At 42.1% G+C, this 26,617-nt stretch overlaps 1 protein-coding gene across 1 annotated transcript in view; it reads left to right on the forward strand.

The window, feature by feature from the left end:
• The first annotated feature begins 391 nt into the window (after positions 1-391).
• LOC126365746 (peptidyl-prolyl cis-trans isomerase FKBP8-like) overlaps positions 392-26,617 on the forward strand; it is a 76,526-nt gene continuing 50,300 nt past the window's right edge. The window contains exons 1-6 of the mRNA XM_050008207.1: positions 392-580; positions 849-2,077; positions 12,120-12,254; positions 12,765-12,973; positions 13,095-13,233; positions 13,330-13,497. Of these exons, the coding sequence (XP_049864164.1) occupies positions 851-2,077; positions 12,120-12,254; positions 12,765-12,973; positions 13,095-13,233; positions 13,330-13,497 (1,878 nt within the window). The 5' untranslated portion in view covers positions 392-580; positions 849-850. The remainder of the gene's footprint in view (positions 581-848; positions 2,078-12,119; positions 12,255-12,764; positions 12,974-13,094; positions 13,234-13,329; positions 13,498-26,617) is intronic.

Consider the following 26,617-nt stretch of genomic DNA (forward strand, 5'->3'; position numbering starts at 1 on the left):
TGGTACTGTAGTTCGGCAATATTCACGTCTGTCAGGACCTGCATTCTCTGATATTGGAATTGTTATATCTTCTTGAAATCTGATGGTATTTAGCCTGTCTCATACCTCTTGCGTACAAGATGGAATAGTATTTAGTTACGCGCATATAATCCCAGTTAAACACAAATGTTGCTGATATTAATCAGGTGAAATTTGACCGTTGAGTAGATATTTGTTTTGCATAGAAAGAAACCTTTTGTTCCTACTGTAGCCTTAAAGAGTTAATCAGTTATTAACCCATTACAAGCATAACGTCGTAATGTGACCCTATCATTTCTTTATGTATTCAAATATGATTTTTCATGGCCTATCCTCTTCGACTATCGCAACTTTGGAATCGCGAAAGTAATATCTTTGGGAACTGTAAAGTTTTGCCAATCACCTCCCGGTTAAGAATGTTTGTGAGTAATGCGGCGTGTTACGGGTTCGGTTTCGTGAAAGTTTGTGGTTGACAGTAGTGCCTGAAATACTCACCGAAATTGTGTATAGCGTTATCACGCGACGCGGTTGCACCGAATAATTAGTGATTATCTAACTCCTGGTTTGTATAGTGTGATTCATGTTACTGTTGTAAATGTCATAGGATGTTTCGTTAATTCGTTCTTTATTTTTAAAAACAAATGTTTAATATCCAATTATATGAATTACGTACGGAAAGCAATTAAGTCGCTGAAGATATGTGTTGTTTTAAGTTATTGCTTCACCAATGGGGTGTTTATTTATCTTCAAATTTAAAGTACTAAACCTAACTGCGCAAATTATACGTTGCGTTAGTAATGAATATTATTTTTTTTTAATTTGTCGCACAGATATGGAAAGTGGAGATCACATTCATACCGACAGATTCGTGTCGAGTTCAGCGGAACATTCTAAACCACAGCAACATGCCGAATTGGGAATGATGGAAAATTTACGTAGCAGTGAACAACTTGGTTTTATGGGAGACAAGCACATTGAACACCAGCCAGAGGATTTTCTTTTCGGTGGGGGCGTGAAGAAGGATAAATTTGTGCCTTCAGCGACCGACGTTAATCAATTTATTCTTCATGAAAGCAGAACAAACGTACCAACAGAGGAAGGGCTATTAGCTGCCAATACAAATGTTGGGAAGCCCAGCGAAGCAAGTGAAACTGAAGACTTAAGTGTTACTGAAAGGACACACAATTCTGCTTTTAATGTCAGAGGCCAAGATAGTTCAGGTAGTGTGGACATTGGGGAAAATGGGCTTAATAAAACATCGAGCAAAATTGCGCCAGAGAACGGACAAACAGCAACGGAAGCCAACGCCGAAGAAAATCGTGATGGTATTAACAGTTTTACCTTTCCACAGTCAAATGATGAAAATGTCGCTGCCCTGGACAAAACAAGTGATTCAGTGCTCGGAGATGAGGTAGCAAAGGACTCGGATAGTACTAATTTACAAACCAACATGGATGTACCGAAAGTAAGTCCTCAAATTAATAAGACTGACACTGAAGACTTTAAATCAAATGATAATTTACGCACACACGGTGAAAATGCAGATCTCAGATCTGATGATCAGTGGTCAAGTAACAGTAAGAATGTGCAACAAAGAGAGTCTTTAGGTCCGAGTGAACAGAAATCTGAGAATGAAAATGTAAAAGAGAGTAGTGAGAATAGTAATAATTCTTTTATATCTAATGAAAGGTCCGAGATCCAAACAAAGACTGAAAGTGATGAAATTTCAGAAAGTGAAAAACATCTAAAATTTGTTTCACATGAAGGTGAACAAAAGGACCCTGTAGAAAGAAAGCAACAAATTGAGTCTGAGGACAAGCATTCTGCTTTGAATGAAAGTGAAGGAGAGTCTGTGGAAGAGAAAAAGCAAACTGAATCACCTGCAGTAGCTGGAAACACACATCTAGGAGAGAATCAGGAAGACTTAAAATTAGACACCTCTGGTAAACAAGAGGGGACAGATGAGAACACTGATAAAAGATCTGAATTACCAGTATCAAAGGATGAAACTGAAGATGAATGGTTGGATATTTTGGGCAGTGGACATCTTAAGAAGAAGGTATGTAATATTTCTTTGAGGAGTCTTTTGCAGTTAATGTCAAGTAAAACTGATATTTGCCAAACATTCATGATGATATGTCATAAAAATTATTTATGTCTATGCAAACATTATAATTAGTGCTAATAATTTATAAGTTATGAAGAGGTGATGGTTTAAAACTACTGTTGATACTTTTTTTTTTGCAAAATCTGTGGAAGTTAAAAATGTGGAAGTTAAAAACATTTGTGTGTAGAAACTGTAATGCTTGTTAAGTATATGCAAGCAATGCACCAGTTTGCTATACTAAGCAGTCAGAGATTTTACAACACTTTGGACACTATACTAATTATGGTTTCCACAGTAAGAAATGGTAAAGTAACTGGCATTGGGAGGTTTTAGTCTCTCAAACTAAATTACTGTATGAGCTGTGGGTTGTCAATATAAAAATTGAATTTTTGGTACCCACAAAACAGGTTTGTTCAGTACATTTTCTGCCTTGGTTTCTCACATAATTGGCAGAAAGGAAGGAAAGACCTTATATGAGTGGTAATAAGTTTTAATATGAAGCCAAGCTTTGATGTTTTATATCATCTGTATTGAGAAACATTAAATATCTGACTTCCTGTGAATGTATTAGCAAACTGAAAAATCCAACTTCCAAGTTTGAAAATGGCCTCTTTAAGTGAGAGACAGTGAAAGGGATATTGTAGAAATGGCAGACTAATATGTGAATACTGATTGCAGCATGAAATGTATAGTGTTGACCAGAAAAGAGGAAGAGATCAAAGACATAACCTTCTGTTTGTTAACTTAAATCATTCTGAAATCATCCCACATTATTTTTCCTCCACAGGAGAGTATTAGAAATTTTATCATTGAGTTACTGTCATTATAGTGTTTCATTAGTATTGCCTGTAAACTGTAGGTTGGTGATTGATTCACTTTGAAACCTAAAAGTTCTGGTAAATTCTTGGTAAATGTATTCTTTGTGCACAAAAGATAATTCCTTTCATTTTGTTGTAGTGATTCAGATAATGGAAGAAATGACTGTGTGTATCAGTGCAATTTACTCTTTATGCTACATATTGCTTAAATTAAAAATTGACTACATGTGTGAGTGATAGCTCAGAAGAAAAGTTTGGTTATGCAAGATCGGCTTTGTTGTTTATTAATAGAAATTTTTGACAGCCTTGTAATAGGTTTGTGGGAAATCCTTACCTTGGTGGAAATTTTGTTTTTTAATTTGTTTTGCTTCAGTGTCATGGAGCGATTGGCAGAAGGGTGGTTGGACGTTGTATGTGGTACTTGAATAATAAGTAAATACAACACAGTAATTGGCATGTGGTATTGTACATAAGTGAAGAATGAAGTAGGCCTAGCAATAAAGAATCGAATAAACACACGTAATAATTAGCTAATACAAACAAATAAAATTTATAGGGTTACGGAACGGTTTTAGTGTAATTATATGTTAAGACACAGTATCAGTGCAATTGCAGAATCGTATGTATGTTGCTGTAAGTACTACTTCATTGAATATAATTGTTAATTTTGTGCATCAAATGTTCATGTTTCTGGAATAAAAGTTTCTGCAAATTTATATGAAAAAAATGTCATGTGAAATGTTCAGTAGCTACTGGACTATTTAGATATAATGACCACGTGTGGTGTTATATATGGGCAGCATATTTGGAGGTTGATGCGTTCTTGTGGTAAATTTGATGTCCGCAAAGTTCTTGAGTATGTTAATTCTAAGTTGCATTCAGAGGTTGTGTGTCTGGGGCTTGTAATAACCCTGGATCCTGCTGTGAATTACTGCTCGCACAAAGTGGGTTGACACTCAGCGAGGTGGTTGGAGGGAGCGACTGGCATTTTCTATTTATGGTTATTCCCATAAATCACTGTGCAGTGTGTCAACTGTGTTTGCATGACTATCCACTTTCTGGATGAGGAAATGTGGGCAGACCATATTGTTTCTGTAGAAGAATGGTGCATTGGTGTGCTATTTTATAAATGTGGGAAAGCTATAAAAATAATTTTGTACTGCTCATACCAGTGACATATTTGTGGTGCTCTCAGGGAAAGGACATAAAAGTATGTCCACATCATGCCTCTTTCCTCGTGTGGGGATAATAGGGCATGCACAAATATTTGTGGAAAGAGCGCATGCATGCATGGGCATTCTTGAATCCACACAATGCCTAATTGTGCAAGGAATCTGCTAGATATCCCCCTCTTTGCTTTGGAGGTTGTGCGCTTTTGTGATGGAAAAAGGGGGGGGGGGTGGAGAGAGAGAGAGAAACACAAAAGTAACTGTTGGTAAAGAAGTATCTAAGGTAACAGAGGTATTAGAAATATATAGTGGCAAAATTTGCTCGCAAATGTTGGGAGATGGCAAGATCTTAGATTTTCACTGGGAAAACAGCAGTAGCACTAGTGCTGGCAATAACATTTTGTTAGCTGGTAACTGGCAACTTATACCAGTTTGACCTATTTAGTTTGTGTTTCAGTGATTGTTCCTGAAACTGAGAATACTTAAGGGAATCTATTTGTTGATATGTGGAGGTTAATTGACTTGTGTTGCATCAGTTGTATTTCATTTTATATAAAAAAAGTTGTTCACACAGCCATACATTATTGAAGCAAAGGGTCTCTCACCTTGCAACACATACAGCAAACAACTTCACACAATCAACCACGGTGTCACAGTTCACTGAGTTAAGTAGGTTCTTCAAAGTTGTTACCATGTAAAATGCAAAATCTGCGGAATGTTCACACAAATGGACTTACTGAGGTAGATTTGGAACCACCCACTTAAATCATGCTGCATAAAATTTTGATCTTCCAACACAGAATGTTCTTTGTCATACGTGGTTAAAGGTTCTTCAGTACTTTGGATCATGTATCTTTTCACTTTCACCACTTTTTCTCCTGCAGCTATTATAATAAAAGTATCTCTTGTTAGCGTTGTGGCAGGAACACTCATCTACTTTCGAGAATGACTCTGCAGTTTGAACATGTGCCATTTTTGGTTCACTTTCCTTTTGCTTCGTCTTTAGTGTGTTTTTATGCAGATGTAATGCGCTAAAGAATATTTTTATTACATGGGGGCACTGGTATAACTTAAAATTTACACCATTCCATTGTAGGAGCACATAATTCAGCAACTGAATTGACATTTGATAAAAATTCCTCGAAAGTTGCTAAAACTCCAAATTTTCTTTTTCATTGAAGAGAGTAATTAGTTTTGCTCGGGTATAATCATGCACATGTTCAATATATTCTCTGTGCTTTCTTAAGGTATGCACTTTGTAATTTGACTTAGCTGACCACTGTTACTTAACAGGACTAACAACCACCTTAATAGTTGGGGATTCGGGGAATGTAATTCTTCCTTTGCAGATGCAAAATCTACATCATTCTTACCAGAGGAGACTACTTCTTGTTCATTCACTATCTTGATACCCTGTTAAAATGTTTAGATCAGAGGAAGTGATAAATATAAACATCTTTACTTCAAAAGAACCTTGAAATTGGTACTCACAATCTTAACACAGAAGAAGAAATTTTTGTACTAGTCATATTCATTAATAATTTAAATATCATTTATCGGTTTTGTAAATAATAGATTTCAGCTATCAATTGTCCTTTTGTTGCCAGATCTAGATTTCAGCTAGAAACTAGCCATTCTCAATGCACTATCATTTTTGATCAGTGCATGTAATGCCTGTTGGTCAGGCTTCATCCACAGTTCATTGAGTTGTATTTTATTATTTGCAAGTCAAAAACAGTCGCTGTGTGCAACAGCTTTCTGAATGGGAGGTAACCTTATTTATTGGTTTTGTTTTACCACATTGGTACAATAGATGGCTTTTTATTTTAAAAATTGAGAAATTCCATAACCAGTTGCAGAACCAGAAGACATGACTGAGAAGGGTGGATTGCTGATGAATTGTCACATTGTGTTCAGTGATTAATCGTTGTACCATACTATGTCACATGAGCACTGTTGGTGATTATGGTGGTGACCTGGTCAGATATCCAAATCCAGTGGTTTAGATGGTGTGTGTATCCACACCAGAGGAGGTGCAATTTCATACTGGTAAATGAGGTCATTCCCACACAGAGCTCACCAATCTGTGGTGAGATTGTACATGGGTACTACAGGGCCCCAGCCTTTCCAGCATATTTTCCCTTTGTGTTGCATGTCTGTTCTCCTATATTATTGCATGGTACAATTTATACTAGGCTGCTCAATGGTCAGAGAGAGAAATCCAGACTTACCTCTCTGATCAGGGTTTCGTTGCAGTCCATGGGATAATGAAAAATTTTGATGCAACCTTAGTGCCAACCTGCACTTTTATCAAGTTTGACACAGTAGTGCTTCCATCAAAGATCAAAACAGGCTATGAAGTCATCATGGTTAGACTGTACATTCCAAACCCAATGTGCTGCTAACCAGTGTAAATGTTACAACCACAGTCGCATGTCCTGTCGAAACAGGGATGTTTATGAGGGGATTGCCCACCTCCTCCTCCCTGATATATCAATAATGGAAAAATTTTGAGTCATCCATGCAGCCTCATCCCGAGAATGTCTGGTGTATCTCGATGAGCTGGCTGTGTAGAAGACCTGGGTGAAGGAAAAAGTGCCCTACCCTCTCACTCACAAATTGTTGGCTAGTTGAAAGCCCTGTGTTTTACCATATGGTGCTTACAGTACCATTCGTCCTACACCTCACCTGATGGAGGACGTGGCCATACGGACTTGTAACCTCAAATTCAGCACTGCAGTTGTAAATTCACCCATTACCACAGTAGCATCCATGTCTCCTCCTCCTCCTCCACTTGCACATTAAGCTACCAAATCTTCGGCTCAGACTGTGAAATCACCAGCCATGCAATCAGTAGGCCAAAAAGGGCAACAGAAATTCTCCTATGAATACTTTTTGCATCCCTCCAGCCGCTAAACATCTGAGTCTTCATCTACCAACCACAAAGGCTCAAAGAAATCAACGGCAAACGGTCCTCTCCTTCCCTCACGGCGACATCCTCATTTACAGTGTTCCTGCCTGATACCCTTACGCGGCCAACCTCACTTCACTGGTGCACACTGCCTACTGTTTTCCTGCACTGGATTCCGCAGGCCAACACAGTGAGAATTCTGGTGGCTCTGTAGATCTCATGGAACAGGATCTTCCCATTTCTGCTCCCTGTAGGAATGAGTCTTCGAACTATGGTACTCGGCAGCCACCTAGGTGACTAAGCATAACTTGGCGTTTGGGATCCCTATCAGGTCGGATTGAGGGAGGATATAGAAGCAATTCAGTGGCGGGCTGCTAGATTTGTTACTGGAAGGTTTGATCATCACATGAGTGTTACGGAAATGCTTCAGGAACTCGGGTGGGAGTCTCTAGAGGAAAGGTGGCGTTCTTTTCGTGAGTCACTACTGAGGAAATTTAGAGAATCAGCATTTGAGGCTGACTGCAGTACAATTTTACTGCCGCCAACTTATATTTTACGGAAAGGCCACAAAGATAACATAAGAGAGATTAGGGCTCGTACAGAGGCATATAGACAGTGATTTTTCCCTCGTTCTGTTTGGGAGTGAAACAGGGAGAGAAGATGCTAGTTATGGTAAGAGGTACCCTCCGCCATGCACCGTATGGTGGATTGCGGAGTATGTATGTAGATGTAGCACCTTCATTTTTTTCCCTTCTCCCCAATCCTCATTATGACTCCAATGCAACATTCATGTCATTAGGTCCAACAAGGAGCTGCAAGCTGTTGCAGTTTGCATTATCTTTTCTCACTTAGACTTCTCTCTTTGCAACATCTACATTCTTCTGTCATTCAGTGCCACCAGGATGGACTTCCTTCAGCCCCTCACTGCTTTTTGTTGATTGGTGAGTAATGCACTCCATTTCCTTTGGGACTCTTTTAGAATCTTTCAAATAGGTGCCCTCTTGGCTGACCTTCAGTCAATTCAGCCTCATTTGTCTTAACGCTGGAGCACCCACATTCCTTTCTGACTCAATACACATCTATTCTTATTTAGACCTCTTGTTTTGCACCACCCAGCTTGTTCGTCTTGAGTGGTTCGTTCAAGCACATACTCGAGTGACCTTTTCCTGTGTGCTACATGTTTGCTGATTCATACCCCACCTACATGTAACCTCAGTCGGCAGCTTTAGGAGGCTGACGGGAGGTTTTATGAACATTTTCCCGGTTATGATGACCAGGTAGTGTGCCTCACAAATGTTATCCTTACTGCTGCTGAACATTCCGTACCTCACATTTCATCATTACTCTGCTGTGTTGCTGTCCCCTGGTGGACAGGTGTGCCATAACGAGATTCATGCGTGGAGACATGATCTCTGTTTTTTTAACTGTTTGTTCTGTGATGGCGAACTGTGTTTGTTATAAACAGTTGTGTGTACAGTGTTGTCACATTTTTTGTGATGGCAAAAAACTTTGCTGGATTTCATTTACTAGTGGCTAGTGTTGCTGCCTCTGGATCACGAGGTCCCAGGTTCAATTCTTGGCCAGGTTGGGGATTTTCTCTGCCCGGGGACTGGGTGTTTGTGTTGTCGTCATTATCATCATTTGTGACAGTGGCTAGATTGGACTGTGTAAAATTTGGGACATTGTACAGGTGCTAATGACTGTGCAGTTGAGCATCCCACAAAACATGCACATCCACCACCACCTCTGTTGGTTCTCTGGGACAAAGGTCTATTCCCTGATTTCCAGCCTGACCATAGCAGGTGTTATCATTGTGGACCCTACAGCTGTCCAGTACCTTGGAAAGCTATTTTGCAGAGTTTCCTAGCTCCAACCTTTGTCACCCTGCCTTCCTTGAAAACAAGTGGAGGCAGCTCAGGTGATACCCTTCTCTCTCAGAATTGTGAGTCCTACAAGGTTACCTATACTCTGAGGGAGCTACATCATGCACTCACTTCATCCCAATCTTCCACCCAAGGGCTGGACAGTGTTCACATTCAGATGTTGCAGCACCTTTCTCTCACAGGCAAGCACTTCCTCCTTCATATCTACAACCGCATGTGGGTAGATGGTATGTTTCCCAAATAGTGGCATGAAGCAACTGTCGTACCTAGACCTAAGCCCGGTAAGGACAAAAATCTTCATTGTAGCTACTGCTCCATTTCTCTCATCACCTCTGTTTGCAAGGTGATGGAATGTCTGATGCGTGGCCAATTGGTATGGTGGTTCGAATCTTGAAATCTACTAACTGTTGCACAATGTGGATTTTCAGTGTGCCATTCTGCAGCCATGAATGGTTTTCTGCAGAGATACTAGACTGGCCATGTTTTCTGATATGGAGAAAGCCTAGGGCACATGCTGGAGGACTGATATCCTCCGTACTCTGTACACATGGACTTTTGAGGCTGCCTGCCCCATTTCCTTCAGATATTTTTGAAAGACCAAGTTGTTCTCTGGCTCCCTTTTTGTTGACAACTTTGCAGTCTATTGCATTGCTTCTTGGACTTGTATCCTTGAGTGGTGTCTTCAGCAATGTCTTGATAGTCTTTACTCATGGAGCATTAGCAGTGGCTTTTGCTTTCACACTGACAAGACCGTTTGTATGAATTTCTGGTGGTGCAGTGGGTTTCTTCCACCATCTTTACATCTTGGGCCTGTTGCTCTTAGTTCACTGAAACTACAAAACTCCTGGGACTGTGCTTGATAGGAAACTTTCTTGGTGCTCCTACATGTATTTGCTGCCCGCTGTGCCTGGTGCCTCAGTGTACTGTCTATCCTAAGCAGTACCTCCTCTGGAGCGGATCAGACCACCCTCTTCCGTGTGTACCGTTCCCTTGTCCATTCGAAACTAGACTATAGGTGTTTTGTTTATGCATCTATCGATCTTAATGCTGTCTAAGTATCTACCATTGTGGAATCCATAAGGACACTGGTGTCTTTTACGCTGGCACCTTTTGCACTAGCCTAGTTTCCATGCAGGATCTGCTGCTGAACTACTTCTGTCATACCGGCGTGATGTGTTCTATTCAGCAGATACACATGCTGCTTGTCTGATGATGTGTACAGCCAACCCTCCAATGCTTCCTCCTTTGAGGACTCCTTTGACTCCCAGTATGGAGTGCGCCCCTCTTCTGTTACCTCCTGGAGTTTGCTTTAGACTATAAATGCTGCAGCAGCTTGACCTCACGCTACCTGCCCCTTCCATGATTGGTGTAAACCCTTCACCACTTTGGCTTTGTGTGATTGTCTGTGTTCACATTGGACTTCGTTTGCTTCCTAAGGAAATTATTCCATATTCAATCTATCACTGTAAGTTTCTCGACCTTTGAGTACACTGATGGCTCTCGGACTGACTGTGGTGTTGGTTGTGCCTTCATCATTTGCACTGACAATTTTTGGTACAGTAGAACTCTACACCCTGCATCAGGCCATGCAGTAAATCTGGAGACGCAGGCTTTTCAGTTGTCATCTGCTCCAATTCCCTGTCTCTTTCAGTGCCTTGTGAACTGTACATAGTCCATCACTTAATGCAGTGGGTCCAAGAAATCTTAGACATGCTCACTCTTAAGGAAGCCACCAGTATGTTTGTGGGTTCTTGGTCTCATTGGTCTGACAGAAAATGAGGCTGCTGATGGTGCTGCCAAGGCTGCAGTCGTCCTACCTTAGTTCGCTATTTCTTCCACCTCTTTGGATGATCTCCATGTAGCCATCTGTTGGCAGGTGGTGTCACTTTAGTATCACCACTGTTCTTCTCTTCAGAGAAACAAGCTCCGGGGAATTAGACCTCACTCAGCAGCTTGGCCAACATAATCTTGGCCCTCTCGCTATGAGGAGATCAATTTAGCCTTGCTGTGTATTGGGCACTGTTATTTTAGCCATTGTCATTTGTGGCGATCTCCTGACCACTTTGTGCTCATTGTCATCAACCTTTGACAGTTCGCCATTTCCTGGCCAAATGCCCTTTCTTTAGCCACTCACATTCTCATGTATTTGTGCCACCTGAGTTATCAGCTGTTTTAGTGAAAGATGCGCGGGCTGTCGATCGCGTTTTACTTTTTGTCTATCGTAGCAATATGGCGATGGAAATTTATCTTTGGTTCCAGAGCTCTGCTGTTTCTACAGTATATTTTCTGTGTTCTTAGCTCTCTTGTCTTCTGTCGATTGGGCTTAATGAATATTTTCTTTTAAGTTCTTTTTCTTCTTGATGGTCTAAGGTTATGACTTGGGCGCTCATGACCTTAGTTGTTTTTACGCCCTAAAACAAATGAACGAGCTCATACTCCAAAGTTCTTTCTAAATTTGACATGATTTTGTAAACACTAAAATAATATCGCATATCTTCTCAACCTGTTAAGTTTCATTTTGTCTCCTTCACTTTTTTCTGTGTAAAACAATGTTTGTGTTTGTCTTGATATACCGGCAGCCTTGCAGCTCATTCTGAAATATGATTTTATTGCATGGAGTGACTGGTGATTACAAGATTATTGTTAATTTTAAAGAAATTTTGTTGTTCCATAGACTCAGCTAACAATGGGTTAGTTATTTCCATGTTCAGTGAACCATCTTAATATCATACTGTGGGGTAGAACGAGTACATTGCTTCGTAAATATTTACATTCTCCCAGTCATTGTGTTGTCTCATTTTCATACCTTATTTTTGTATGAGCATGACTAGGTTTTACCAGTAATGGGAATAAGCAAATACTCACCTTACATTTGAGTATTGAGCAGGTTGACAGGCATGAAGAAAAAAAGAGAGCTTGCACATAGCAGATTAGTTTTTGAACTTACTTTCTACTCTAGAGCAAAATTTACGTCATGCAGATATTCATCAAAAGCTTGTCAGCAGTTTTTTTCTTTCGTTTATTAGAGCTTTATTTATGTGGAATCTTGTGTAAAAGTAAACATTACCACCAGAACAGTTTCATAAAGATACCTTTTACAAGATTTTTACAGTATATCATTAATTTCATAAACTTGGCTACTGTGCGTGTGCATGCGTGCGTGTGTGTGTGTAATATGCAAAGATTGATTTGATAATCTTTTATCTCTTACAGATCATTAAAAAAGCAGAAAATGAGTATAGGCCACAAAATTTACATATATGTGAAATAAATTTAGAGGGGCGCCTTGAAGATGGAACGGTAGTAGAAAAGTTTGAAAATCTCAAAATACAAATTGGTGACGTTGAGGTAAGTACTCAGTTGAACTTCATTGTGATTGAATCGCTGAAACACAATAATATTGTTACTTGCTAAAGTGCACTTATGGTATGCCCAGTGTTCCCTTGTAAGCTACCATTGGTACCTGGTTACCATTTGTAGCCAAGCAGGTGATAGTATACAGTAGCCAATGAGAATTGTTCAATCCTATCTGGTTTCTCACAAATATTGCCCTTTCTTTTCTGAGTCTGTCAAGATTTTAGAGGTATTGGTTAGGATAGAACCTAATAGGTCAGCTTAACTTAGAGTAAAACAGAATACCAGTTAACTTCATTTATGAATTGTTGGAAATTATGGAGCAGCAGTGCAACTGGAGACCCACACCAAACTTGATTCATCTTGTTCATTTCACATCATTCATCACATGAACTGTTACCAACAGCAGCATGCAACAGAAAAGTTGTTACACAGAAGTGCACTTTCATCTAGAACTCGTTTTCTTACCAAGGCTTCTCATTTCGAAACCTTTCTCATATGCAGGTCATACAGGGAATTGATTTGGCTCTACCTCTTATGAATGTGGGTGAAGTTGCTTTGCTGGAAGTTGGCCCACGATTTGCTTATGGGAATTTAGGTCGCTCACCGGATATTCCACCAGATGCAAAGCTTATGTATACAATTGAGTTACTGAGTGCCGAAGGTGAACCAGACCTAGAATCTCTTTCCATTGCCCAACGCAGAGAAATAGGGTAAGGGTTTGTGAATGTGTACTTTGTACACGATTTTAAAAATTGGTTGAATGTGATGTTAACTAATTACAGTGTTTTCGACTTAATATCTTAATATATATTTACACGTATTTCATTTTAGCGATAAAAAACGGGAACGAGGGAACTGGTGGTTTTCCAGGCAAGAATACTCATTTGCTATACAGAGTTACAGGCGAGCCATAGAGTTTCTGGATGAAGCTGAAGGTGGATTTTCTATTGAGAAGAAAGATATTTCAGAGGTAATCATTCAATTTTTAAAAGTACAGTTATGAACATTAGTTCATTTCCTGCTCCATCAAGTAATTATGTACTGATTTGTTTCCAAATATTTGTAGGATGCGGAAAAACAGTTGCAAGAACTACTAGAAGATAGGTTGAAGGTATTCAATAACTTGGCTGCAGCTCAGATGAAGATAAAGGCATATGATGCTGCCCTGAAGTCAGTAGATAATGTTCTTCATTGCCAGCCTCAAAATGTTAAAGCTCTTTTTAGAAAAGGAAAGGTCAGTATCAAACAAATGTTTATTTTTTGCTGAAATAAAAGGTTTGTTGCTCCTAAATACGTTGTAAATTTTTTGTGTAATGGTTCTTATACAGTATCTGTTGTCGATGAAATAGCTTCAATTTCCATCTGTAGAGATGGAAAAACAATTTCTATTTGGAAAACTGGTGTTTTGTAAAAGAGATAGTTCATTACAGCCTACACTAAAGAAAATGGATTTTATTTTGCTGATACCACTAATTAAAGTGGACTTCAGCTAGTGCCATTTGTGGTAAACTCCCCCCATACAGAACTTGGTGTGGCTGGGTGGCGGCCATGGGGCGAGCCCCTGATCGGAGTGGGTGGTACTAGGGTGTACGCCTCGCGCATGAAGCGACAAAAGCTTCACCATTCTGTGACCGTCTCAAAGAGTGGTAGCAGACGTGACACTCCTTCTGATCCTTCGGCCTTCCCCTCCCTGGCAACCCCCTGGGAGGAGGGTCAAGCCCACCGGCTGGGGTTGAAACCTTTCCCTTCGTACCTGGTTTGTACCAGGACGGATGGCAGAAGTTTTTCCAAGACCAAGCTTTTGTTTTTCATGGAGACTATTGAAGAGAATTATGGCGAAGTGGAATCAATGAGTAAAATGCAGTCCGGTGCTTTGCTCATAAAGACCTCTTCTGCTACCCAATCTGACACCCTGTGTGCTTGTGATCGTCTCGATGACATACCAGTCCGTCACACCCCACCAATCTTTGAACTCGGTACAGGGCATTATTTTCCACCGAGATCTTCTCCAAACTAATGAGGAGCTCCGTGCTAACCTCTAGTGGTGAGGGGTTCGTTTTTATCAGTGTGCAGCGAGGCTCTTCAAACAATCGTACCGCTACGGGCGCCTTTGTCCTGGCCTTCGAGGGCGTTGTCCTCCCAGAGAAGGTCAAGGTAATGGTGTATTGGTGTGATGTAAAACCTTATATTCCACCACTGATGAGATGCTTTAAATGCTTACGGTTTGGACACACGTCTTCCCGCTGCACCACTGATCCCCTCTGTGGTGACTGTGGGTGACCCCTCCATGAGGGGAGTGCCTGTGCTCCCCCACCAGTGTTTGTAAATTGTCATGGACGGCATTTCCCACGCTCGCCTGTGTGCCCGGTTTGTGAAAGAAAGGATTCACGAGTACAAAACCTTAGATCGGCTCACCTACACTGAGGCTGGTCAAAAGTATGACCGGCTCCATACTGTGTCTGTCTTTTACTTTTGCTTCCGTAATGTCCATTCCCCCTCCTCTTCCCACCCCCACCCCATTCGCCCCATGCCTTCAGCCTCCTCCTCCTCCCTGGCCCCCTCCCCGTCAGTACCCATACCCACCCCTTCGGGTGCTGCTCCCCCTCCCCGTCAGTACCCATACCCACCCCTTCGGGTGCTGCTCCCCCTCCCTGCCGCAGAAGTGCTCCCCTCCTTTGGCGGCTACCAGTACTGGAGCTCCCTCCCGGGACTCCTCTTCCCGGCACCCCCTTGAAGGGTGATCTACGGCTCCACATTGGCAGTGCGATCCACGACCGGTGGGCGCCAAGATTGCCTGGTGTAATTCTGTGCCCGCCCTTGCTGAAGTCTTCCCTTTTATTCCTTCTAAGGGAAGAAGCAGAAACACAAGAACTAGAGCAAGGCCCCTCTGGTATCCCCTGAGGTGCAGATTTACATTCCCCCCGTCAATGGACCAACAGAGTCTGACTCCACCTATATGCATATTACCCCATCCTTATCAGTTATGGATGTCGACTCGGCAGCGTAACTGACTCTTGTCCCTTTGCTTCCCCTTTGGCCTCCAGCTTGAGAATCCTCCATTGGAATTGTAATGGGTATTTTCACCACCTTCCAGAGTTGCAGCCCCTTCTTCCCTTCTACTCTGTCACTTTTATTGTGCTCCAGGAGGCACGTTTTGTCAATTCTTACTCACCCACCCTTCATTGGTTCCACACTTTGTCGGAACCGAATTGGCCCTTTGTGGGCTTCTGGTGGTGGTTGCACCTTGGTCCGCAAGGACACTTGGTAAATGGATTCCCCTCCATACCACTCTGGAAGCCATTGATGTCAGGGTCCATCTGGCCACTCCGATCAGTCTGTAACCTCTACTTCCCACCTGACAGGTCGCCCACATCCCATGCCCTCACCACCCTCCTTCAAGAAATCCCTTCTCCCTTCCTGCTATTAGGGGACTTTAAGACCCACAACCTTCTTTGGGGTAGTCGTACAACTACTGCCCTGGGCAGGACAGTTGAAGCTGTTCTGGCAGGGCTTGACCTCAGTTTGCTAAACACAGGCACTCCCACACACTTTAATGTGGAGAACGGCACTTTCTCTACCATTGACCTCTCCGTCTGCAGTCCTGACCTTCTTCCCTCCATTCAGTGGGGAATCCACAATGACTTATGTGACAGTGACCATTATCCGATTGTTTTGACCTTCCTTTAGTGTATCCTACTCTCACCCTCCCAGGTGGGCCGTATCTAAGGCTGATTGGGGTGCCGCCTTCTCTGTTCCCATCCTCCCTATACTGCCACACAACAGTGTTGATGAATCTACTCAGACTTCGAATGCTACCATCCTTACAGCAGCAGTTTCAACAATCCCTTCTTCCTCATGTTCCCCACGCTGGAAGATAGTCCCTTGGTGGACTCCGGAAATTGCTGCAGCCATAAAAGATTGCTGGCATGCTCTTAAACACTTCAAGTGGCACCCTTCTACTGCTCTTCTGGTCTTTAAATGACTCCGTGCCTAGGCCCGCTTTTTAAAGTGATTTTTACTGTGGCTGCTCTACGGTGGATGACTTGGTGCACCTGGAGTCTCCTAGCCGGTCAGCTTTTGCCCATTGGGAACACCACCTTGCAGTCTTCTTTGATCTGCATAAAGCCTATGACACCACCTGGCACCACAACATTCTCACCACCTTTCACGAATGGGGCCTTCGCAGTGCTCTGCCCATTTTTATCCATAACTTCAATTCCTGTCGCTTTTTTCGGGTTCAAGTTGGCTGCTGCTACAGCACTCCCATTGGCAAGAAAATGGGGTTCCGTAGGGTTCCGTGCTGAGCTTCTCTCTTTCTCATGACCATTAATGGTCTGGTGACAGCTGTTGGGCCGACAGTGTCCCCTTCTTTGTATGCTGACGATTTTTGTATCTACCTCGCTTCCTCCATAATGGGCTCTGCAGAACGCCGTCTACAGGGGGAAACGTGCCGGGCTCACTCGTGGGCCCTCTCCCATGGCTTACAGTTTTTGGCGGCCAAGGCGTATGTCACGCATTTCTGTTGTCCATCCCCATCCGGAACTGTCCCTCGATGGCCAACCCCTCGAGGTAGTGGACACCCATCGCTTCTTGGGTCTGGTATCCAATGCCCGGTTGACATGGCTCCCTCATCTTCGCCAGCTGAGGACGGCGTCCTGGTCCCATCTCAATATTCTTAGGTGTCTGTGCAATACTGCCAATGGTGCAGACCTCTCTGTTCTCCTGTGATTCTATCCAGCATTGGTCCAGTCTCATTTAGACTATGGAAGTCATATCTAAGACACTGCGGATCCTAGACACCATCCACCACTGTGGGGTCCGACTTGCGACTGGTGCCTTCCAGACTAGTCCTGTACTTTGCCTTCTCACAGAGGCAGGGATTTCACAACTACTAGTTTTGCACCAACATAATCTGATACCTTATCTGCTCTTAATTTGCTGCACCCCAAAACACCCTAATTATGGTCTCCTTTATCCAGACACGATCACCCTGCCGCAGTGGTGGCTACGATGTGTGCTTACCATGGCTGTCCGCATTCAGTTGCTCTTTTCTGAGCTCCAGCAATTCCCCTTACCAACTCTCTTCTCTGCTCACACACAAACCCCTCCTTGGTGCGTCTCTCGGCCACAGCTCTGTCTTGAACTCTCAATCGATTCAAAGGATTCTGTCCCTCTGATGGCTCTTCACCACCAATTCTACTGTCTCCTCAGTTCATTCCAGGGTTCAGAAGTGATTTGTACTGATGGCTCCATGGTTGTTGGCCGCACTGGATTTGCTTACACCTATGCGTGACACACACAATTTTGTTCGTTGCCCAATGGCTGTTGCGTTTTTACTGCAGAAATGGTAGCCATCTTGTGCGCACTAGACCATATCCGCTCCTGCTCAGGACTATCCTTCAACATCTGTAGTAACTCATTGAGCGGTTTGCATGCTATCAGCCAGCACTTCCCTCGCCACCTGTTGGACATTGCTATCCAGGTCTCCCTTTCTCTCCTTGCTCAATGTGGATGCTCAGTGGTTTTCATTTGGACCCCAGGCCACGTTGGGATTCCTGGCATCGAACTTGCCGATGAACTGGCTAAGTTAGCTGCTGCTAGGCCATCTCCTGCTATTGCCATTCCGGAAATAAACTTTTGCTCGGCATTATGTCGTCAGGTTTTGGCCCCTGGGGATGCAGAATAGCACTCTTTTTTTACCGAACAAGCTCAGGGCGATTAAGGATTCTACAACTTCGTGGCTGTCCTCCTTCTGGGCCTCTTGTAAGGCCTCTGTCGTTCTATGCCGGCTTCGCATCGGCCTTACTTGGTTGACTCACGGTTATCTCCTCCGTCGTGAGGACCCCCCAAGCCCCCCTCTGTCTTCGTGGATCGAGGTTGACTGTGGCTCACATCTTATTGGACTTAGCCACCGTGCGACAGACTTTGAGCTTTTCAAACTTGCTACCCCTGGTGTTGGCTGACAATGCCTCAATGCCGGATCTCGTTTCATGTTTTATTTGTGAAAGGGGGGGGGGGTTATCGCTTTATTTAAGGGAGGGACCTACCACCTTTTTGGTGAGTGGAGGGGATGGCAGGCCCTCTTCCTCCCCCCTTCACCCCATCTGGATTGGCTTCAACTGGTGTTTCATCCCGACACTCTGCCTTCTCACACCTTTCCTTATGGGGCCTGATGTCTTGAGCATCTCTCTTGTCTCCTGTGCTGCTTCCTTCACACCCCTGCCATTAGTCACTTTCTTTCCCTCACCTCTTCTTCCATCCTTTCCTGCCTTCCCTATCAATAGTATATCATTTTATGGGTATTGTAGTTCCCTCTTTTAATGTGGGATTTTATCGGTTTTAGTTAATATAAGGTCGGAGGGACTGATGACCACATAGTTGGGCCCCTTCTCCACCCACCCAACCAAACAACCAACGAACTTGGGCCAACTCTTGCCCTATAGAAATTTTTAAATTGAAAACTTTGTCATTTCTATAGAGCGGAGGAGCTATGTGTTCATGTTATTAAACTAAATATGGTCTGAATTATCACGTGGAGTGTCAGCATACTGTTACAGTTAATATAGTCTTCTGACTGGTCTGATGCAGCCTGCCGTGAATTTCTCTTGTGTACCAGTCCTTTTATCTTGGAGAAGCACTTGTAACCTATATCCTCAATTAGTCCCTGAATGTATCCCAGTCTTTGTTTTCCACTACAGGTTTTACCCTCTTCGGCTCCCTCTAGAACAATGGAAGTTACTTTCTGATATCATAACAGATATCCTATTATCCTGGCCTTTCTTCTTGTCAGTGTTTTCTATACATTTCTTTCCTCATTGATTCTGTGGAGAACCTCCTCATTTCTTACCTTATCAGTCTAGCTTATTTTTAGTATTCTCCTGTAGCACCACATCTCAAATGATTCTATTCTCTTCTGTTCAAATTTTCCCATAGTCCATGTCTCACTGCCATACAATGCTGTACTCAAAGCATGCATTCTCAGGAATTTCTTTCTCAAATTAAGACCTGTATTTTATACTAGTAGACTTTGCTTGGCCAGGAATTTATACCAACTAATTCCATCACATCAGAAAAAAAATTCATTTGAGAAAAATATGGAATTAAAAGGAAGTATTAACTTTGAGAGTGTGACAGTCTAGTACTTCCTTCGGATGCATAAAGTGAAAAAACTGTTTCTAGCTTTCAGAACTGTTTGTTCCCTTGTCAGCGGCAGAAGGCTGGTAGATTTGGGAAGGATGGGCAGATCTTAGACTTTCCTTAGTCCTCGCAACCTGCTGTCCGGGTTACGTGGCCGTTTGTCCCAGTATTCATCCACTTCGTCTCCTCCCAGCGCTTCGGGTCTACTATATACAATTTATTATTTCGTAACTGTGGTTTATCACAATGATAGCTTGGTAATGTTCACATGTCAGCTCCTGCATTCTTTGGCATTGGGCTCGTTACAATCTAAGAAATGTCTGAGACTATTTTACCAGTCTCACATATCTCGCATATTGGATGGAACAGTTTTTTTGTGGAAGATTTCGTCAAGGATTTTGATAACACTGAACATTATCTTCTTTTGTTGCTTCATTCTGACATAGGTCTTTCAAGGCTCTGTCAGTTCCTTCCCGCAGTATTGCATCACTCCCTGTTCATTCTCACAGCATGTGAATCCCCACATTCCTAGATCTGAATGAGCTGCCCTTCTTTCTAACTTTATCCAGCTATCCCTTTTCGTTTCTCATTAAAGTACTAAAAATTCTGAAAGCTAGGACGATTTTTGAACTATGTCTGTTGACAGTACATAGAATTTCACCTCCTTAAGATATGTACTGCCCAGCCTTACAGTTTTATAGTTACCTAAAGTCAATTTTCCTTTTGATAAATTTCATACCTCATGTTGGTAGAAAAGAAATTTTTGGCAGACTGTAAATGATTTAGAAGTAAAGGAGACCACTCACTGAGTAGTAAACAGTTTGAGTAAAAAAAATGCAAGAGCACATGCTAGCTTTATGAAAGTATTTTTTCTGAAATATGAATGCTAGCAAGTTTTCATTCACTTTAGTGTGTGCCTGTTGATGACTCAATGCTTCATGTATTCAGCAAGTGGTCTCCTTTACTTCTAAATTCATTTGTTCCTCGTGTTTTATTCAAGGGTTCTTGCTGCACGATACCATTTTGTCTTGTTGTTTCTATGTTGCTTTCATTATTTAGTTTCTCAAAGCTTTCCATTCATCTTTCATTGTATCCCTTTAAAATATATCAGTCAGTTTTGGCTAATGCTTCCTTTGAAACTTATCCTGGTCTCATCTTTTTAGTCTCTTATCTTTCTTTGGTTTTGTCATCTTGAAGCTGCATTTCATAACTAATAAACTACGAACAGTTCACATCTGCTCATGGAAATGTTTTGCAGTTTAAAATTTGGTTTTAAAATGCATTATCATTAAATAATACATCCATAGACTTACAGTGCCTCCAGGACTCTTCCGTGTGTGCAATCAGTGCTGATTTTCTAGGAAAGAAGTGGTACTCAGTGAGCTGTTGCCAGTGTCTAATGTTTGCAAGTTATTACTGTAAGAAATTGTGTAATAATTTTAACACATACCTTAAAGTAAGCAAACAATTCAGTTTTATGTATTATATCTAGAATTAAAATGAAGAAGTACTTTACAGATGAATCTAGTTGTTTAAAGCATGTTCCAAATTGACATCAGAATATCACTGTCATACCAGGTAGTTATACAGAATGAGAATTTCACTCCGCTGCAGAGTGAAAATCTCATTCTGGAAACATCCCCCAGGCTGTGGCTAAGCCATGTCTCTGCAATATCCTTTCTTTCAGGAGTGCTAGTTCTGCAAGGTTCACAGGGGAGCTTCTGTAAAGTTTGGAAGGTTGGAGATGAGGTACTGGCACAAGTAAAGCTATGAGGACGGATCGTGAGTTGTGCTTGGGTAGCTCGGTTAGAGCTCTTGCCCGCGAAAGGCAAAAGTCCCGAGTTCGAGTCTCGGTCCGGCCAGGAAGTTTCAGGTAGTTACAGTTAAACTGAGTGCTGCAGTGTGGGCCGTATACATAGCAGGATGTTGAAACATTGTAGCTATGTTCATCAGTCAGTGTGCTCATGGAGTGTACTGGGGTGGAAAATAGTTCCACTTTCTGCTGCCAGGTGAAAATATGGTGCTATAAGCAGTCAGAATTTGGTGTAGGTGCAGAAGAGAAGAGGAATGATCAAACATGAGAGAGCCGTGGTTTTGGAATATTTATTAGGACATGGTGGCAAGTTAAAAGATGTGTTCAGTGTCATTTCCTGACCCAGCAACCTGCTGCATCCATAACCCAGTAGAGTTGAGTTGCTTTACAGCATATCTGGTGTAATCAGATCATATCCTGAGCCTTCAGATCAGTAGTAGTCCAGATACATCCCTGATAGACATAATCTTTGATATCCAGATGACCAGAAGGCACATGAATGCATCAGGTGATGTGGAAGGCCACACATTTTGAAATTAGCTACATATGATGTGGTGCCCACGAGGTGTCATCTCCTTAAAGAAAAATTAAGGAGCTTGTGAAACTACATCGCACAGTCACATAAACTGAGTGCAGTGGATGTTCCCGCGTGATATGTGGTGGAGTAGAACCCCATATGCAACAGTTCTGTGTTCAAGGCACCATGTAGAACAAGATATGCCTTAACTGTCCAAAGAATGTTCGCCGGTCATGCCATGCATTTCCTTGCATGCCAAAAGACAAAGGGGAAGTCAAGGTGGTGTAGCCTATTTTGGTGTTTGATTTGGAGCACATTCTAAATCTTACAGGGATACCAGTGTAAAATGCACCACAAAATCTTTGTACTGTTGACCAATGGAAAGGTAATGCCCATGAGACAGCTCAAGCACTGACTTTAGAGTTGGAGGCATGTTCTACACATACAGCTGTAGCTACAGCAACTTCAGCAACTGCCATGGGAATGCTGTCCCTGCTCCCACCTAATTCACCTATTTCTTCAAATTTTTTGATTATGTTCTTTAGTGTCTTTATTGGCAAGGGGGCTGTCCCCAATTGTTTTTCAACAATGTTTCTTCAATGCAGACTGCTGTTGCTACCGTTCTGCTAAAACAACTTTGCCAGTAGCTTCTTCTCAGTAACCTTTGTTTTGTGTGGAAAACTTAACAAACTTCTTAACTCTTTACACCATATTATCACTGGTGGCAAAAAATGAAACTATTATTTTTTCAGCATAATGCCCCAAGTGCATTGATTAATGAGCTTACCTACGATGTTTGTGTCCTGTGATATATGTGGGGTCTGTTCAGAAAATTCTTGAACTTTGTCCACAAATTTTTTTTTTGCACTTACCTTTTACCTATTGTGTTTGGTCTCCTTTGAAATACTGTCCTCCACAATCGTACACTGCTCGCAATGCCATTTACACTTCTAGAAGCAGTCTTGGTATGTCACTTGCTGGATTGCACAAAACGCTGCCTGGGAATTTTCTTTTATCTCGTCTATCATTGCAGATCTTTATGATTTCAATGGGGTTTTCAACTTCGAAAGTAAAGTCTGCAGGGGGGCCAGGTCTGGAGAGTACAGAGTAAGAGGCAGTACAGTGATTTCATTTTTTGTGCAATAGTTATGCACAAACTGAAATGAATGTGAGAGTGCTTTTTTGCAATGCAAGAGCCATGAATTGTCTCACCACATTTCAGGCCATTCCTTCTCACATTTTCTTGCAGGCGTCGGAAAGCATCCTGATAGTACCATTGAGTAACAGTTTGTCCCTCTGGCACAAATTCATCCTGAATTAATTTTTCAGGTATCTTTCTCTACCCATTGTGAAGACTATACCTTGGTCTCAACATCGTAACCGTAGACCAAAGTCTTATCACCAGTTATGATTATCTTAAGGAACATCTTGTTCTCATTTGTACAATCCAAAAACTCTTCATATATTGTGAGGCAAAGGTCTTTTTGGTCTCGACTTGAGATGTGGGGCGAACTTGGCGGCAACACGATGCATTCCAAGTTGCTATACCAGGAGTTCGTGACATGATCCAACTGAAACGTTACATTCTTCTGTAATCTCTGTCTGTCAGTATTTGATTGGCACGCACAGTTTTGTTGACATTTGTAACATGAACATTGTCGGTAGACATCGAAGGGCATCCTGAAAGAGGATCATCCTTAATTACCTTCTGGCTGTTTTTAAACAGAGTGAACCATTCGTAGCTCAAAGTATGACTTAATCACTCATCACTGTAGCCTTCCTGCATCATTTGGTGTATCACTGTAAATATTTAGAGTTTCACCCAAAATTTCAAGCAGAAGCATTGCTCCTCTAACTCTGCCATCTCAAAATTCACGAATTGTGTGACACAACGTTCTACTCCATACAAAACTGAACAATAACTAACAGACATAAAACAGTGAAACTTCTTGCAGTTACACATTTAAGATAGGTGTACAGGGATGCCAACCACATTTGGGTCCAATATTCCATTGGCACAAAATCACGAATGTTCTGGTAGTTTTTGAACAGACCGTGTATAGCTCGCGCTTCAGCACTTGGAACATAGCCAGTTTAATTGTAACTACTTAACATTCCCCCTGTTCCTGCAGCTTATGTTGGCTGTCTATAGCCATGTATCTCCCTTTCAGAAACCAGATTTCCACATAGAGTTGGGTTGAACAATTGTAAAGGAGATTCTACTAATCTGATTTACATCAAGTGGGCAACAGTCTTCAGGTGCACTGACACTCCTGTTAGGTTAAACCACGATTCATTTGCAAAACTCCTTTTACATTTGCTGGTGGATAGTGTCACATTTGCTGGTGGATGTTGATATACAGTCAATTCTATTTATCAAAGGCAGTAGAGAAGCTGGATATTTGTTACCTGGGAACTCTTGAAAATATCTGATTACTTTTCTGTCAGAAAATCCGAATCTTCAACGTTTTTCTTCCTACCCAAAAGTTACTGTATTCAGTCTAGACTAGTTTGATGCAACTCCCCATGCAACTCTATCCTTTGCAAGTCTCATCGTCTCAAAGTAACTACTGCACCTTACATCCTTCTGAATCTGCTTAATGTATTCATCTCCTGGTCTCCCTCTAAGATTTTTACCCTCCATGCTTCCCTACAGTACTAAATAGGTGATCCCTTGATGCCTCAGAACCTGTCCTAGCAGCCGATCCCTTCTTCTAGTCAAGTTGTGCCACAAACTTCTCTTCTCCCCAATCCTATTCAACACCACCTCGTTAGTTATGTGGGCTACCCATCTAACCTTCAGCATTCTTCAGTAGCACCACATCTCGAAAGCTTCTATTCTCTTTGTCCATGTTTCACATCCATACATCACTACACTCCACACAAATACTTTTAAAAAATACTTCTGGACACTTGAATCAATACTTGATGTCAACAAATTTCTCTTCTTCAGAAATGATTTTCTTGCTAGTGCCAGTCTACATTAATTTGCTCCCCTAGTAGCAAAACTCATCTACTAAAAGTGTCTCATTTCCTAATCTAATTCCCTCAGCATCAGCTGATTTAATTAGACTACAACCCATTATACTCATTTTGCTTTTGTTGATGTTCATCTTACATCCTCCTTTCAAGACTTTGTCCATTCCGTTCAACTGCTCTTCCAGGTCCTTTGCTGTCTGACAGAATTGCAATGTAATCATCAAACCTCACAGTTTTTATTTCTCCTCTATGGATTTTAATTTCTACACCAAATTTTTCTTTTATTTCCTTACTGTTTGCTCAATATACAGATTGAATAACATCAGCGATAAGCTATCTCTCTCTCTCTCTCTCTCTCTCTCTCTCTCTCTCTCTCTCTCTCTCTCTCTCCCTCCCTCTCTCCCTCTCTCCCTCTCTCCCTCCCCCTCCCCCACTCCCCCTCCCCCTCCCCCTTCCCAACCACTGCTTCCCTTTCATGCCCTTAGACTCTTCATAACTGCCATCTGGTTTCTTTACAAATTGTAAATAGCCTTTTGCTCCCTGTATTTTACCCCTGCCACCTTCAGAATTTGAAAGTGCATATTCGAGTCTACATCGTCAAAAGCTTTCTCCAGGTCTACAAATGCTAGAAACGTAGGTTTGCCTTTCCTTAACCTGTGTTACCAGTGGTCTTGGGGTAGCGTCTTTGATTCAAAATCAAAACGTCTTCGGTCTCGGGTTTGATCCCCGCCACTGCCTAAATTTTGATAAATAATCAGCATTGGCGGCCGAAGACTTCCGGCATAAGAAATCAGCCTCATTCTGCCAACGGCCTTGTCAAAGAGGGCGGAGGAGCGGATAGAGGTTCAGGGCACTCTCTTGTCCTAGGGGTGGGAAATTGCCCCTAAAGGCGGAAGAATCAGCAATGATCAACGACATGAGGATGCAGAAGGCAATGGAAACCACTGCATTAAAGACACGTAACGTGGCCTGAAGTTGAAGTGTCATGATGATCTCTCCATTGGCAAAAGATTCCGGAATAGTCCCCCATTCGGATCTCCGGGAGGGGACTGCCAAGGGGGAGGTTACCATGAGAAAAAGATTGAATAATCAACGAAAGGATAATGCTCTACGAGTCGGGGCGTGGAATGTCAGAAGCTTGAACATGGTAGGAAAACTAGAAAATCTGAAAAGGGAAATGCAAAGGCTCAATCTAGATAAGTAGGGGTCAGTGAAATGAAGTGGAAGGAAGACAAGGATTTCTGGTCAGATGAGTATCGGGTAATATCAACAGCAGCAGAAAATGGTATAACAGGTGTAGGATTCGCTATGAATAGGAAGGTAGGGCAGAGGGTCTGTTACTGTGAACAGTTCAGTGACCGGGTTGTTCTAATCAGAATCGACAGCAGACCAACACCGACAACGATAGTCCTGGTATACATGCCGACGTCACAAGCTGAAGATGAACAGATAGAGAAAGTGTATGAGGATCTTGAAAGGGTAATGCAGTGTGTAAAGGGAGACAAAAATCTAATAGTCATGGGAGACGGGAATGCAGTTGTAGGGAAGGAGTATAAGAAAAGGTTACAGGAGAATATGGTCTTGCGACAAGGAATGAAAGAGGAGAAAGACTAATAGAGTTCTGTAACAAGTTTCAGCTAGTAATAGCGAATACCCTGTTCAAGAATCACAAGAGGAGGAGGTATACTTGGAAAAGGCTGGGAGATACGGGAAGATTTCAAATTAGATTACATCATGGTCAGACGGAGATTCCAAAATCAGATACTGGATTGTAAGGCGTACCCAGGAGCAGATATAGACTCAGATCACAATATAGTAGTGATGAAGAGTAGGCTTAAGTTCAAGACATTAGTCAGGAAGAATAAATACGCTAAGAAGTGGGATACAGAAGTTCTAAGGAATGGAGAG

This window comes from Schistocerca gregaria, chromosome 4, assembly GCF_023897955.1.
Source record: "Schistocerca gregaria isolate iqSchGreg1 chromosome 4, iqSchGreg1.2, whole genome shotgun sequence".
NCBI lineage: Eukaryota > Metazoa > Arthropoda > Insecta > Orthoptera > Acrididae > Schistocerca > Schistocerca gregaria.